Source organism: Macaca mulatta, chromosome 1 (assembly GCF_049350105.2).
Source record: "Macaca mulatta isolate MMU2019108-1 chromosome 1, T2T-MMU8v2.0, whole genome shotgun sequence".
Lineage (NCBI taxonomy): Eukaryota > Metazoa > Chordata > Mammalia > Primates > Cercopithecidae > Macaca > Macaca mulatta.
In genome coordinates this window covers 67170852-67186326 of record NC_133406.1, presented here as the reverse complement: position 1 = coordinate 67186326, position 15475 = coordinate 67170852, and the positions used below count along the sequence as shown (strand labels likewise).

The 15475-nt window shown below is 44.2% G+C and overlaps 1 protein-coding gene and 1 non-coding gene across 17 annotated transcripts; both read right to left on the bottom strand.

Annotated features, from left to right (window-relative positions):
• Positions 1-10684: 10684 nt before the first annotated feature.
• On the bottom strand, positions 10685-15002 carry LOC144338170 (uncharacterized). Of its 16 annotated transcripts, none has more exons than XR_013412059.1 (6): positions 13796-14410; positions 13588-13640; positions 12730-12781; positions 11381-11463; positions 11123-11259; positions 10685-10999 (listed from the first exon to the last, which is right to left on the bottom strand). XR_013412059.1 is itself a non-coding variant. In XM_077986702.1 (6 exons), the coding sequence occupies exons 1-4, from the start codon at positions 13904-13906 to the stop codon at positions 11414-11416; spliced, it is 294 nt and encodes a 97-aa protein (XP_077842828.1). In that variant the 5' UTR covers positions 13907-15000; the 3' UTR covers positions 10685-10999; positions 11123-11259; positions 11381-11413. The 16 variants fall into 16 exon arrangements, 4 of the variants coding, with proteins under 4 accessions (XP_077842828.1, XP_077842814.1, XP_077842832.1 ...); XM_077986702.1 differs by lacking the exon at positions 13588-13640 and adding an exon at positions 13332-13388 and having other exon boundaries at positions 12706-12781; positions 13796-15000; XM_077986688.1 differs by having other exon boundaries at positions 13588-13692; positions 13796-14998.
• On the bottom strand, positions 10961-11070 carry MIR205 (microRNA mir-205). Its single transcript, NR_032447.1, has one exon. It is a non-coding gene; the product is annotated as a microRNA mir-205 (primary transcript).
• Positions 15003-15475: the final 473 nt, after the last annotated feature.

Here is a 15475-nt window from a genome sequence, read left to right as displayed (position 1 = left end):
ACATGGGTTCCTCTGTGTGTATCTGAGTCCTAATCATTTTTCTTTTTCTTTTGTTTTTGAGATGGGGTCTCACTCTGTTGCACAGGCTGGAGGGCAGTGGCATGATCTTAGCTCATTGCAACCTCTGCCTCCTGGACTCAAGTGATTCTCTTTCTTCATCCTCCTGAGTAACTGGGATTATAGGCACACACCATCACACCCAGCTAATTTGTGTATTTTTAGTAGAGTCGGGATTTCTCTATGTTAGCCAGCCTGGTCTCAAACTCCTGACCTCAAGTGATCCACCTGCCTCGGCATCCCAAAGTGCTGGGATTACAGGCATGAACCACAAATCTTTTATTCTTACAAGGACGCCAGTCACAGTGGATTAGAACCCAGTCATATAACCCGATTTAAACTTAATTACCTCTTTAAAAGTCCTATCTCCAAACACAATCACATCAACATATGTGAGTCAGGACATCAACATATGATTTTTGGGGGAACAGAATTCAGCCCATTATAGTCAGCAGGCAAACAGAGGCAGTGTAGACCAAGGGTTAAATGTGCTATGTGTAGAGACAGACTAGATTTGGAAATCTGACACTGCCACTTAAAATCAGGTGGCCCAATTTTTCAATCTCTTGGTACCTTAGTTTCCTCTTCTGTTAAATAAAAATAAAAATAATTATGTCAACAATACAATGTGTGGATACTGCCAGTACTTAATAACTTAATAACTGCCAGTAGTAGTAACTATTGAGTTTGTGTTGTTACCATTGTTATTATTAGTTTCCTTTCCTTTCTTTGTTATTATTTATTTTATTTTATTTTATTTTTTGAGCCAGGGTCTTGCTCTGTCATCCAGGCTGGAATGCAGTGGCAAGATCCCGGCTCACTGCAACCTCCGCCTCTCAGGTTCAGGTGATTCTCCTGCCTCAGCCTCCCAAGTAGCTGGGACTACAGGTGTACACTACTATGCCTGGGCAATTTTTGTATTTTTAGTAGATATGGAATTTTGTCACGTTGGTCAGGCTGGTGTTGAACTCCTGGACTCGAGTGATCCACCAGCCTCAGCCTCCCAAAGTGCTGGGATTACAAGCATGAGCCACTGCTCCCTGCCTATTAGTTTCCTTTTCTGTAAAATAGGGCTAATTGAAGTGCCCACCTACTTCTTAGAGCTGTGAGGATTGCATGAGATAATGAATAGTGAAGAGCTTATATATCCTCTGGCACAGGGCAAGACCTCAAAAAATATTAGTTGTGGTCATTGTCTTCATGAGACAAGAACCAGTTTTCCAAAATACTGTAGCTTCCTTTCATGCCACTAAGTAGAATCTGATATAGCAAAATTGTCTCTATACTTCATAAGATGCAAATTTTCTTATTTGATTAGTTTTCAAAAGAAAAGCCACCTATTTTATGGAGAAGCTCTTATATCAATTCTTAAAACCTGAAATGAAGCAACACAGTAGCACACACAACTTACAGCTATAATTTTTTTAGCTATGGGGAGGTGGGATCCGCGTTTTGAATTACATAGTAAAAAAATGTTCCGGTTCAATGTGGGTGATTAACTGTTTGATATCTTGTCAGGCTTTGACAGTTCTCCCTCTGGTTTATACCTCTTACTATGTCTCATGTAATTAAGAAATGGTACTGAGTTCTTGTCATCCACCATTAAGGACTAGTCACAGATAGTTTCATAACATCTGCTTTTTGCAACCTTCTAATTATCCATAAAAATCTGGCAGAGAGACCTGACAGTTTATCCAGAACATAGAATATAAATGCAAAATAAGATCTTTGCTTCTACATACAGAGTGATGGTATAAAACAGATACTATCTAACCTCTTATTCTGCATGCAGCTATGTTGCCTGTTAAAATGAGAGTTAGGTGCATGTCTTCTCAATAAAGACTCAATTTTAAAAAGCATTTTTTGACAAACTGAATGTGGGTCAGGAATACACTAATGGTGCTGTGTCAGAATCTGTTGTCAATTGCTGCCCAATTACTCTCCTTACAACCCATTCAAAAACAGTTACTTCCCTCCCCTTACCTGCAAGCTTTGAGCTGCCCATGCCCTGAAAGGAAGAACTGAGGAACTCTTGACTGGTCCAGATGTTTGCCTCTAGCAAGGTCAACTCTCAGCCTCCTGTTGCTTGTTTGTGGTAGTGGGTGCCTGTCTTGTCCACCAACAGGCCTGGCTTTCTGATTCATTACCTGACCTTGGTTCTGGGAAATGCACCTTCTGAACTCTTACACTGTGTGTCTTTAGTCTGTTGAAACACTATATTGTTTTCACTTTTGGCCATAGCATGTCTTCTTTCTACCTACACCTTCAAAATCCATTTGGACCCCTGAATAACTTTTTTTTTTTCTGCCCTTTGGTTTTAAATCCACAGATGCCTAACTAAACATTTTCTTTTTCTTTTGAGGCAGAGTCTCGCTCTGTCCCCGAGGCTGGAGTGCAATGGTATGATCTGAGCTCACTGCAACCTCCACCTCCCTGATTCAAATGGTTTTCCCGCCTCAACCACCTGAGTAGCTGGGACTACAGGCATGCACCACCATGCCCAGGTAATTTTTGTATTTTTAGTAGAGACAGGGTTTCACCATGTTGACCAGGCTGGTCTTGAACTCTTGACCTCAGGTAATCCGCCTGCCTCAGCCTCCCAAAGTGCTGGGATTACAGGCATGAGTCACTATGCTCAGCCTGAACATTTTATTTTAGACCTCTACTTTGTTAAGATCTAGTCCTTTTGTGTCTTGTAATTTCCTTATGGCTATGATTTCACAGCCTTGCCTCAACCCTCCTTGTCCTGCTGTCTTTTCTTTTCTCTGTTTAGTAGGGGGAAAACAATCCTCTACCCTTTTAGGTTCAGTGACCGGGACCCACAAATCAAATTAATAAATAGCAGATTAACAGAAGAAGAAGACAGATTTAATTGAGTGGATATGGATATGCACAGAAGTTCATAAAGAAATGTGAAAGAAGGAGGTTATAATTTGGAACTTATATACTATCTTAACAAAGGGTAATAAAATGTGGAGAAAAAGCTAGACAAGGGAAAAGGAGTTTGGGCTCCTGTGGTGGGGGTAAGCTGTGGGAAGATGATTAGAAAATGTATGGTAATTAAAAGCTGTGTAATGAGGTCTGTTATGCAGATAAGTCATCTCAGGTAATAAGTGTTGCCTCTAGAATAGTTATCTTTCTGGTACAACACAGGGAGGCACCCTTACAAATGGAAATTTATGTTACCTTTAAAAACAAAAAATTTATGTTGTTTTTAGGCAGTTAAGGGGAGGGAAAAGAACTTTTCCTATGTCTTCTTCTTCTCACTTGCCTTCAGGTCAAAATAATTCTGTTGCCAAGTTGGTATATTTGAGATGGCATGTTCTGATTCTCTTCAGTATCCTACTACAATTGAGATGCATAAAAATAATTATTTTCCTATTTATTATTCATGAAGTACTAAAATGACTTTGAGAGGTAGGGATTTTGTTTTGCCTTGTAACATTTTACAAACTGAAGTACAGATTTACTGTTTTGCTGAAGGCCACAGACACTGGATTTGAACCCAAATCTATCCTGCTTCAGCTTAAGTTCTTCCCACCCAGTCACTAACTTTCTGATCCAACATCACTGCTTGGCATGTTCATTTATTGATGGTGTTCATTTCTCCAGTAAACACTGGAAAAGAAAAGTAGCTAAACATTATAAATATTCTAAACAATATATTGAATACTTAATTTTTAAATTTTATCAGCTCTACAGATTCCATTCTCAAAATAAAAAAAAACATAAAAAAAATGAAAGCACTGAGTTTTAGAGTGATGATAAATCCACATGGTAAATTTAATGAGAGAGAAGTAGCTTCTCAGCACAGCAATAAAGTGGCTTGTTAGAAACAACACTAGACTAAGAGGCAGAAGAACTGGGTCAGTTTAAGGCCTGGCCCAGAATCTTGACTTTTGGTAAATTACTTCGCTCCTTTCTTCTTAAATCTTGAAAATTGCCCACTAACTTTAGGTCTCGATTTCCTGGCAGCCAAAGTATACTCATGGTTTCTTGCTCCAGATGAGTGGTCACTTGTCAAACTACTTGAAGGTGCTTTCTCTCATTTTCTGGGTCACAAACATTTCATTTCTCAGTAATCTACCTCACGTATTAGGTGTTGGGGGCACTTTTACTATTCTAAACCACTGGTGTTTCCTGAATAGGGATCACTCAGGACATTTTCACATTCAGAAAAGGCCCCATCTTCTTCATCATTTGTCAGAGCCTCTGCTGCTGTGACAAGCCAAGTATACCCTCCTGTGGCCTTCTCTGGACCTCTCCTGTCTCCCCAGATTGGCTAAGATACCAATGACTTGAAAGAGAAGCCAAAGGAAAAGGAGAGACACCAAGATGAGATCTGAGTCTGGGTCTCCTGCTAAACTGAGAGGAATAGTGTAGGAGAACGGGATTTTGAATCTTGAGCCCCCTAGGTCTTTGCTATTCACTGTGTGGTCCAGGCACCACAGTAACATCACTTGGGAGCTGGTGATAAGTGCTGAATCTAAGGCCCCACTCCACATGTGCTGAATCAGAATCTCCATTTTTACAAGATTCTCAGGTAAATTGTATACACATTAAAGTTAAAACAAAAAAGCATCATTGATTCATGAATCCATAGCAACTTTCCAAATTAGCTCTGAGTGGCAAGAAATATTTAATAGAGCTCTCGTGGAGGGGCATGGGAAAGTTGCTGCCATTGCTGGCAAGGACTTGACTCAGGAAGGAGGGAGCCTGGATCTAATTGCAGTAGACAAATTGACTCAGCTAAAAGCCAGGCATTCAGGAGGGCAAAGTGGAGTGATGTGGGCTTCTGAGGTGAGGCCATTAACAGTTGGATTATAATGCAACGTGCCATAATGGCATAGTAATGAAATGTAATTGATATGGTTCTGTTATTAAAAGGAACACTTTCTTTGTTCAAGGCTTTCTTCCTTCCTAGAAGGCAGATGGTCATAGGGTGAGGTAATGAGACAAAAGGAACTCATTCTGTAAAAAGTCTTAGTTTCTCCTTTGGCCTGCTTTTGGTCCATTTTCAGGTGAGAACCTCCCTTATGCTGGCAACTTTGCCAGGTGAGTGTTCTCCAGCCACGAACTTCGTACTTTAAAATTAGCTGGATACTTACAGGAGGGAGTGGTAATATTAAGCCAGGTGTCCAAGGGGTCCAGGTGACATAATGGTCCCCAGTCTCATCTCTGAAAGGTCTTGGGGAGTGAGCTGCAGCCTGGGGATGACACTCCTGGTGTCAGAGCTGCCTCAACTTTGGAAATTTCTTTGATGGAACCAGCAGGATGGGGCTTCAGCAAGAAGCTGCTTTTCTCCATTGCTAAGCTCAGTGCCCATGCCACAGCAACATGATTGCATCCTCCTCCCTGATCACTGGTATGCTATTTCTTGCTTGATTTCTATTGATTGTTCTACTTTCTTGTGTGCTCAAAACTTTTTTTTGGCCGGGCACAGTGACTCACACCTGTAATCCCAGCACTTTGGGAGGCCAAGGCAGGCAGATCACCTGAGATCAGGAGTCCAAGACCAGCCTGGCCAACACAGCCAAACCCCGTCTCTACTAAAAATACAAAAATCAGCCGGGTGTGATGGTGCACGCCTGTAGTCCCAGCTACTTGGGAGGCTGAGGCAGGAGAATTGCTTGAACAAGTTTTTTTTTTTCTTTATTAGCTCTTCACCAGTTTCTTTCTCACCAGTACTTTTCACCTGCCTTCAGAAAAATAAAGTAAAAATTTGAAATGGCATTTACTCTGGAAAAATTGTTGTATCTTTGTCATTGATCTCATGACAATTTTGAGAAAGAAAACTCTCAAGGCTCCCTACAGTATGACACGTATACTAAATGTAAAGCTAAACAAAGCAATGAAAACTCTCCTAAAAGAAAAGTGATGGGAGGACAAGGTAATTGTGATAAAAGTTAAGGTTGACCTAAAGGTGTGACCAAATTGCACAGTAAGTTTAATGTCGGATTTCTGGCAGCCAAAGGTGTGCCTATGCTTACTTATTCCAGCTGAGTGGGCACTAGATAAACTTCTCGAAGACACTTTTACTTGATACTGAGATTACCATCATCAGTAATATTTTTGAGTGCATGAAATTTACTAGGCCTAGGCACTTGCTATCACCTTTGCATGCATTATCTTATCTAATTCTCACACTATCATTAAGAGATAGGATAGAGTAGTACCTCTAAGTGTGAACTCCAGAGTCGGGGAGCCCTAGGTTAGATCTTCGGCTACTCACAGGCTGTGTGACCTTGGGCTGGTCCCTTACCCTCTCTCATCCATAAAACAGAAATATCAGTCATACCTTAAAATGGCTGGGGACATTAAATGATTTAATATACACAAAGCATGCAGTGTCTGGCTCTTAGTAAGTACTTGCCATTATTATCATTATTTCTATTTGACAGATAAGGAAATTGGGTCTTAAAGAGGTTAAGTGGCTGGCCCAAAGTCCCACAGCCATATCAAATTGGCACCAGATCTAATTTGACCCCTCTTAACCACTTCACATGTTGACTTAGAAGCTTTGGGCTGCTTGGCAACCTATTGGGTGCAAATAAGAAATTCCTCAGTATTCGCCTTGAGCAGTTAATGTTCCATTATCTTTGGTGAGAGTTTCTCATCTACGGATTATCTTCAGGGAACTTCTTCCAGCTGTTTGGCTTGGTGAGTCCACTGGGACAGTATCTATTTTCAATGTGACTTAAAGTTTAAATAATGTGGGAGTTGCATTAAACATTATAGTGTATGTTTGTTTATCTGTGGATTCTATTTATTTTTATTTATTCTGAGCCACCCATCTCTTCCCAAACACAATTGAAAATAGCAGAAATTTAAGTCAATTGCTTCTACATTTAAAGTCCACTTCAATATCACTTCACCTAGAAAGATGCTTGCCTTCTTGTTTTCCATGATCTCAGAATACACAGGTCTCCCTAGACCTGGTTGGTGATGTTGAGGGCCAATGTGGCTGTAATTCCCCCACTGCCCACCAGGTGTCCCACCGGTCCCTGCTATCTGACAGGCAGCAGGAAAAATGGCCATTTTCACCCATCCAAAGGGACCAAGGAGATGAAGGAGGATGGTGGAGAGATTGTGGGGAGGAGGTAGGGAGGATATGATAAGACTCCCAGATGCTGTTTCTTGTCTCCAGACAAAGAGAATTTTTCACATTAGTTTTCTTTGATGTGTAGGTGTCTCTCCAGAAAGCCCAGCCAGTTCCCTGCAATTTAGGAAGCTTTTATTTCCACTAGTGAACTGGTGTCTGGCCAGGGCTTTTCATCTCCCAGCTTGAGGCTGGGGCTGCTGTCTGCCTCCTGTTCCTTTTGCCTGAGATACCCTGACAGCCTCCCTTCCCTCCTCAGCCTCTTCTTTTTCTTCCAGGTGCTGATTGAAAAAGAGACAAGAAAGGGACTGCCCCTTCTGCCTTGTAAGTTGGCTCAAATATCCCCTGAATCAAGGGAGTACCAGTGTGTAACTGTGGCACCAACTAGCCCTCTTGCCCACATTAACCTTATTTGTCCAGATTATTAGTGGTACTATGGTAGAAATATTTCCTCTTTGCTCTTAGGTAAGACTGTCATTTGCTTCTCTTGCAGTGGGGAGTAAGGGAATCTGGAACCACTGACAAAAATTTGGTAACTGGGGCATTTTAAATTTCAGAGTAAATCTCTCTTCCTTTGCAGGTCGTTGGCTCCCTGCCTGTCATCAGTACGGCCTTTTTTTCCTCCCTCTTTTCTTTTGGAGGATCACATACAAGTTGGGGAGGCTGCTCCGAAGCCATATGATCTCTGATATTGCCAGCTGTACTGGGACTCTCTGGAGTCCCTTGTCCATCACCATAGGTCACCCCAGCAGAACCTGGGCATCTACCATAGACCTGAGGTGTCCAAATCGGGGCAGTGCTCCAAGTGGTCTGCAAACTGGTGCCCTGATTATAGGTTATTCTGTGATTGATGCTTCACCCAGAGATGGGCTGAGAATGTGAATGGGATGTCTGCATTTAGCATCAGTTTTTGGAGCTTTGATGTGGGCTATTTCCCCCTAAGGGCCTTGATAACAAAGACCAGAACACAGTCCTGTGGGAGTTTCTAGCTTCTGTACCCACTGCCTCATTATATGCATGGCTTTTAATATTCGGAGAGCCTTTGCCAATACACATTTTCTCGTGTACTGAGAAACTGGAGCCCGGATGTGATGTATTATTGATAGGATTGTAATTTACTCCTCTTGTGTTGTATCTACAGTGTATACTATTAGCACAAAATATTAAATTACCAGGGTTTGTATATATTTGTTTATTCAGGTTTGGCTCAATGATATTTGTCTTTTGCCTCAATAAAAGATCGTGAATAATGAAAGCAGGGTAATATTATTTTGTTGTTGTTGTTGTTGCAAGGGAATTTTGATGAAACCATTTTCTCTGTGTTGTGTTTTTGGCAAGCCATGCTTTGCAATGAAGACATGAGACATAAAAGAGTGGGGGTTGGACACAGAAGATGGATGAGCAGCTCGCTCCAGCTCTCGGCACACACTGGCTTCCCTGGCAAGCTGCTCCAGGCCAGGCTTGGGGCTTTCTTTTTCTGCAAGAGGGAATACGCAATCTGTGCTGCATTGGTGGGAGGAAGTGGGCAGTTCAGACCTCGGTGCCACAAACACCAAGCCCTGTGCCTCTCTTGTGAAGATAGCATTTGCATGGGACTTTGGGGGTACCCAGCAGCACATCAGGTAGAACCTTTTGTAGTCACAGCATTGTGCCCTGGCTAGTGTTTGATAATCTATCCTCTGGTCACCATTGTTGGCCATTTTGGTTCCTGCCTCCACCTGGGCTAGGTGGCACATAAACACACAAGCACTTATCTCCTTTAAAAAGATTCCAGGTCATAGGACTCAAACCAAGCTGCAAATAAAAATGCCACATTGTGTCTGTCATGTGCTTTTTGTTCTGATCTTTGGGCTTGCTTCAGATCCTTGAATGGGAGGTGTTTGCTAGTTAACTAGGAGTCTGCTGGACAAACAGTACCCCACAGTTGGATTTACTACGTAATTTTTATGAGTAAACATGTTTTTAAAAAAACACCTGTGGCTTGGCTTCTTCATCCTTTGTTGTGTGTGGGTCTTGGAATGAAGGGGTGGGGGTAACAGAAACTAGGTTTTAAATCTGTATTAACTTGACACAGAAAAATATTTTTGAGAAAGGTGTATTGCTTTTAGTTCCTGCTGGCAATCTGGGACCCTCAGGTCAGGGAAGGGTTGGAGGAAGGTGAGGAGACCCATCCCCCTCAGAGGTCACTGGCTGGGGGACAGGGCCTGGCCATTCAAGTGACAGGTATCCATCTGCAAAGTTGGAATCTCCTTTAGAGTGAGCTCCTAAGAAAAACACCACTCAGCCGCCGGGCGCGGTGGCTCTCACGCCTGTAATCCCAGCACTTTGGGAGGCCGAGGCGGGCGGATCACGAGGTCAGGAGATCGAGACCTTCCTAGCTAACATGGTGAAACCCCGTCTCTACTAAAAACACAAAATATTAGCCAGGCGTGGTGGTGGGCACCTGTAGTCCCAGCTACTTGGGAGGTTGAGGCAGGAGAATCACTTGACCCCGGGAGGCAGAACTTGCAGTGAGCCAAGATCTCACCACTGCACTCCAGCCTGGGCAACACAGGGAGACTCTGTCTCAAAAAAAAAAAAGAAAAAAAGAAAAAAAAAGGAAAAAAAGAAAAGCCAAGGAGAGCTGTTGTATTTTGCTGCCTGGGGCACATTCTGGAGGTGAAAACCGGTTTTTCTGAAGACTTGTCAGGGCCAGGCTTTGTTCAGGTCTGCCGATTTAGCCAGACTGGCTCCTTAAAGGAGACCCCTTTTCTTGAGGGAGGGGCCAATTATAAAAAAGACTTGTGGATGGCATTCCCTTCATAACTGGGTTGGACTTCCTTTGGACTTAGGAACTTTCTCTTGTTCCATACCTTCTCCTTCCTTAAAGGAGAAACATGGAGTAACACACACACACACACACGCACGCACAATCACACTGAATTGTAAAGAGAATGAAATCAGTGCTAAATCTATCAAAGCAAATCATAGACCCTGACAGCTGAGAGGTATTATTTGTTTTTTTCCTCCCAGATTTCTACTAAGCCTGGTGTTTTAAGCATATGTCTTGGGGAGAAGAGACCCATAGAAAGGCAATTACAATTGGTGAATGATTAATGTTGGATCTGACATTTTTATGTGTCAAATATGTTTAATTGCATTAACCTTTGCAGAATTTACACCCATACTATGAGATATATCTTGTATAGCATCGGAAATATCTGCAATCTGCCTTCACTTAAATCTTATTTACATTTATTTTATTGCAATATAAATGGATTTTTAAAATCTTTAATACAGTTTTTTTTTTTACCCCATTCTGCAGGTTCTGCTCCCTCTGTGGGGAGTCTAAGGGCAGCAGGGTTCCTTGCTGATTGCAAATAGTGTCCCAGTCACCTGCCTGGGGACCCCCAAGAGAGAGGAAGCCAGTGTCAATTCTTCAAGCTCATGTCTCAGTTTTAGCCTAAAGAGGAGGTGGCTTAGAAGGCCGGGAGTTGGCATCCAACGGTATGTGGCATCCGAAGGTATAAAACATAGAGGCAGAGAGGCTTTTCAGTAGACAAGCAACTTTTAATTTTTACAAGTTACAGAAAATGCAAATTTTCATAGCATCAATGTTAGAAAAGAAAGATTAAGTGGTTCCCATCTGTGGTGCTTTTTCCAATCTGCCCATCACCAGTCCCTCTGAAGAAGCACGTGCACTCCAGATGTCTCCTTCATTGATCACATTTCTCTCTGGCTGTCTCTGTTCCTAAGTCAGAGTTACTCTTGCTGCTGCTGCTGCTGCTGCTGCTGCTGCTGCTTTGACTGCCGAGGCCTCATCGTCGTCAGCTCCATGCCTCCTGAACTTCACTCCACTGAAATCTGGTTGGGTATGAGACAGACTCCGGTGGAATGAAGGACAAGAGAAGCACATGGATTGCCTGAGGATCTTTTTCTCAGAGGGAGGGGACACATGTCAACCCCAGCCTGTGGACACTGCATTACCTGGCCAAAGGCCTTTGGCATCCTGGAATCACACACTTGGGAGATGTCGAGGACCTGAATACTCCTACCCCTCCCCAAGGATCACATTCTCCAAGGAGGCTGCAGAGAGCTAGTTCATCAACACGTCCTTGCACCTGCTGCACAGATAGACAGTGCTGAGTTGGGGAGATGAGTCTGTGGGGCCAGGGACTCTTGACTGTGTCTAATTTTCAAAGCAGCCACCCAGATAAGTCCATGTGGAACCTCCTCTGTGTTTACCTAGTTGGGATGCTGGTCACCCTCTCCCTTTGTCTAGGTCCCACTGTGTGTGCCATAACTGAGCTCGGTGTGGTTGGTCCTTTCTAGAGGAAACAGAGAAAAGGCAGGTGTTCTGCAATTGCTTTAGAAAAATTCAGCTACTCTGAGCTTGCTTACCAAGGCCGTGGAATGCAGGGACATGGGCATTCCTCTCCACAAGGTACTGTCCAAAGAGCACGAAGAGCACTTTGCAGCCCCATTTGCCAGTGTGAAATCCAGAAGAGGTAGGTGAGGAACTCAGGAAAAACCACAACTCCCAGCTGGAGCTAGGCCCATTCATGGGGGTGGGTGGACAGAGGAGGGTAAGACTCCTTGTTCTCAATCCTAGAGACTTGTCTAGGAAGGACAGCCTGCAATGGTCCCACATCCTCCCCCAAATGTGCCTGGAGAATGATTCAACTATTTCTTTGTTGGGCATGAGGATGGAGGATTTAGGGAGGAAGAAAGAAAGCTAACCTACCTTTCATAGACTGAGTCAAATAGGAAGGATGCAAAGTATCTAAGAGTTTTCTGTCCTCTCTTAAAAGAAATGCCCATCAACCCATTGCGTGCAGTTACTGCCCTGGCCTCTTCCTTGTTGTGTTCGGACATGCCCATAGCTCAGTGCAAGCCCCATAAAAGGCTGTTCTCAGCACCAACATGCAGTCTGGATGTGTTGGGGCAGATGTACCTTGTTGTTTGAAATACTTTCTTCCTGGGGCTTGTTCTGACCCGAATCAGGGAGGCAGTATCTCGTATGTGGCTCCTCCCCATGTATCTAGCCTTCTGGGCATTGGGTCTCTCTGAAAAAGGCCCTTAAGCAAGGGCTTGAGGTTTCTAGCTAGTGCTGAGAAGGAGTCACACTCTCCTCGGTCTGAATGTAAAGACTCTTTGCCAGGGTGAACACGGGACTTGCTGGGAGGCAGAGATCTGGGTACTGAGGGGAAGAAGACTGGTTCATCTTCTCCCACTCTGCCTTCTTGATAAACACTCACAGTTCTCAATAGTGAGAGGAAAATGCACCCTGCTTGTGAATTATCTGGACTAGATACTCCTCCTGCACTGCCTTTGACCCATTCCCAGTCAAAGGGAAGAAAAAGGCCAGTCTGTTGGCTGTGATAAATAAATGATGACCCAGGATGGTGGGAGGAAATGATGCCGGGAAGGCAAGATTCTTTGCCTTCTCTTTAGATTTCTGCTTAACTCCAAGAGCAAAAGGGTCAGTCAATTCTTTTCCCTACAGAAACTTGGCACCCCGCTCTTCCCTTCCCAACACGTACAGTCCACTAGATTATTCAAGTCCTCACTCTGGAGTGTGCAGAGAGCCTCACCCTCATGTGGGGTCCGTACCCTCCAAGATGGGTACTTGAGAGATGACAATGTCTGCAAAAAGCAAATGGGAGGTGGCATTAATGTCAGAGAGCCCCGAAAAAGTGAGTTATTCCCCTATCACTCTCCACTCTCCAGCTGTAGACCTGTAGCTGCTACAGGCAGAGACAAAAATCCTTGAGTCAGAACCTGTATCAGGAGACTTGACCTGCTCTGGACTCCGGATTCAAGATTCTTCTGGCCACTATGCCTTCACCAGCTAAATCCCCCAGTGGCCTTCACCATGGTTACATGGGTCTATAGCCAAGCACATGCATGATCAGAGAACAAACCGTATATGGGCTCGCTATAGGGTAAGTTCATTCAGTGACCACTCTCTTCCCCCCAGCTGCCCTCAGGATTACATCCCGAGTGTCTTCATAACATTAAAACCAACTTGAACATGAGACTCAAAGAATGAAACCAGGTCCTAAATTTTCCAGTACAGCTGCACCCTGCACCCCAGGACTGAAGAACTAGCCAAATCTCTGTTCTTCTAGTTGAGTAAATCTCCACAAAACCAGACAGAGCTACAATCTTGGTGCGTAAACTGCTCAGCACCCACCTTATCACACCAATTCCCATTATCAGCAGGATTTACTGCCTGGGATCCCTGGAAATCCTTGAGAAAACACAAAAGTGGCTGAGGATTGGTTTAAAATGCAGCAGGTTCAGCTATTTTAGCCTTGGAGGAAGTTGATAATTGACTTGCAGTGAATATGGCATTTTCCAGTCTCCTCTTCCTGCCCAATGAGCCCCCTGATCTAGCCACTCAGCTTTGTTTTTCCAAAGCTTCCCAAATCCACAGATTTCAGACTCACCTTTAAGTACGAGTACCTGTGCCTTGAGATATCAGGACCCAGCTTTGAGTTTGCTTCAAAATAAGAATTTTTTTTGTCGTAAGATAATGCAGAACAAAGAGATGGCTAGAGCCACGCAGATGAGAAGAAGAAAAGAAATTTCAAGTCTTGGATGTTTCTTTTGCCCTTAAGGCTTGAGGACAGGGAACAAAAAATGAGAAACACTTACCCCATATAAAGCACCCAGTTCAGCAGGCCTGTGCAGAACAGAAATGGCTCCTGAGGAAAGGTGGGGGCCGGTCCTGAATAGTTGATTTCTCTCTTTAATGAAAAAGAACATGAGGCTGGATGCAGTGGCTCATGCCTGTAATCCCAACACTTTGGGAGGCCGAGGCAGGTGGATTGCTTAAGCTCAGGAATTCAAGAACAGTCTGGGCAACATGGTGAAACCCCGCCTCTACAAAAAAATACAAAAAATTAGTCAGGCGTGGTGGTGTGCGCCTGTAGTCCCAGCTACTTGAGGGGCTGAGGCAGGAGAATCGCTTGGGAGGTTGACGCTGCAGTGAGCCCAAGATTGCACCACTGCACTCCAGCCTGGGTGACAAAGTGAGACCCTTTCAAAAAAAAAAAAAAAAAAAAAATGAAAGCAGAGGAAAGTGGAATTGAAGGAGAGGGAGTAAAGGTAGCTGGAAAGGACAGAGTTTGGAGTATGGTTGAGAATTGAGCTGAATTTTTAGAACAGAGATTAGCAACAGACAATAAAAGAGAAACTGGTTTTTCCAAGTCAAGGGTGAGCAAGAGGGACTCAGCCCATTTCAAGGAGGTGGTACTAGTTTCACTCTTTATTTATGCACCTCTCAGCAAAGCTTCAGGTTACCTGCTGAGCTCAACCAATGGAGAAAGGGCCTGGCAGCTGGTCCCACCTCTCAGAACCCACACCCCTGGGGGGCCACGAATGGAGAGGTCTTTCTGCAGGCTACCCGTACTTTCTCATTGTTCCGTGAACACCAGAAAAGGGAAATGAGGTCTTTGTCATCCTAGAGTTAGAGAGACACTGCGGGTTATCTGAACCTTGCACCTGAACACTTCGGCCTCCCAGAGACCTAATCGGGGAGAGGGGAATGCGCTAAGATTTTATCTTGTCCCAAGGAGGCTGTGTGTGTGTGTGTGCGCGCTCGCGCGCTTGCTTCAGCTTTTAGCCTGACCTGAGTTGCTATCTCTACACAATGCACTTCGGGAATCCAGCAGAGATAGGCCAGTCCATCCAGGCAGCGCTGTAGAAAGAGGCCGGAGGGTCACAGTCGAGGCCCAGCCAGAGGCTTATCCTGGCATTTAGTACAGTTAGTCTGCTGCTCTCCTTGTGAGAAGCAAGTGTTTCTTTTATAATCCGAAAGGCTTTGTGACCTGCTTCCCGTTCACGTCTGGGGGTGGGGAAAAGACCACACTGTGAGGAGAAGTTAAGGAAAGATAAGGCAAGCTTATTAGTAACTTTAAAGAGGGCGGTCTATAAACTTGATTATTTTACCCCACCCCCTCCCATGCGCAACTTGGGGTCCGCCTCCTGCCCCTCCCCTATCTCTCCACCCACCTTGCCGGCTTCAACCTCCCTCGTTCCCCCTTCCAAGTGCACACCTGGAGGGCAAGGGAAGTTGAAGTCTCCTCAAATGTGCCACATTTCACCAGGGGTCCTGGCCTGCTTTCCATTTGTTCTCCAGGTAAATCTCTTAGTGTGCAGCGAAAGCAGATTCCTCTATTCTCCAGCGGAAGGAGAGGAACTGAAGAATCCAATCTATAGGACCTTGTAGTGCAGTCCTGTCCCACAGCCCTTCAGGGAACTGAATCATGCCTGCTCAAAATCTCCCTAGAAATCAACTAATCTAAACTTCTTACCACATAGACTGGGGAACAG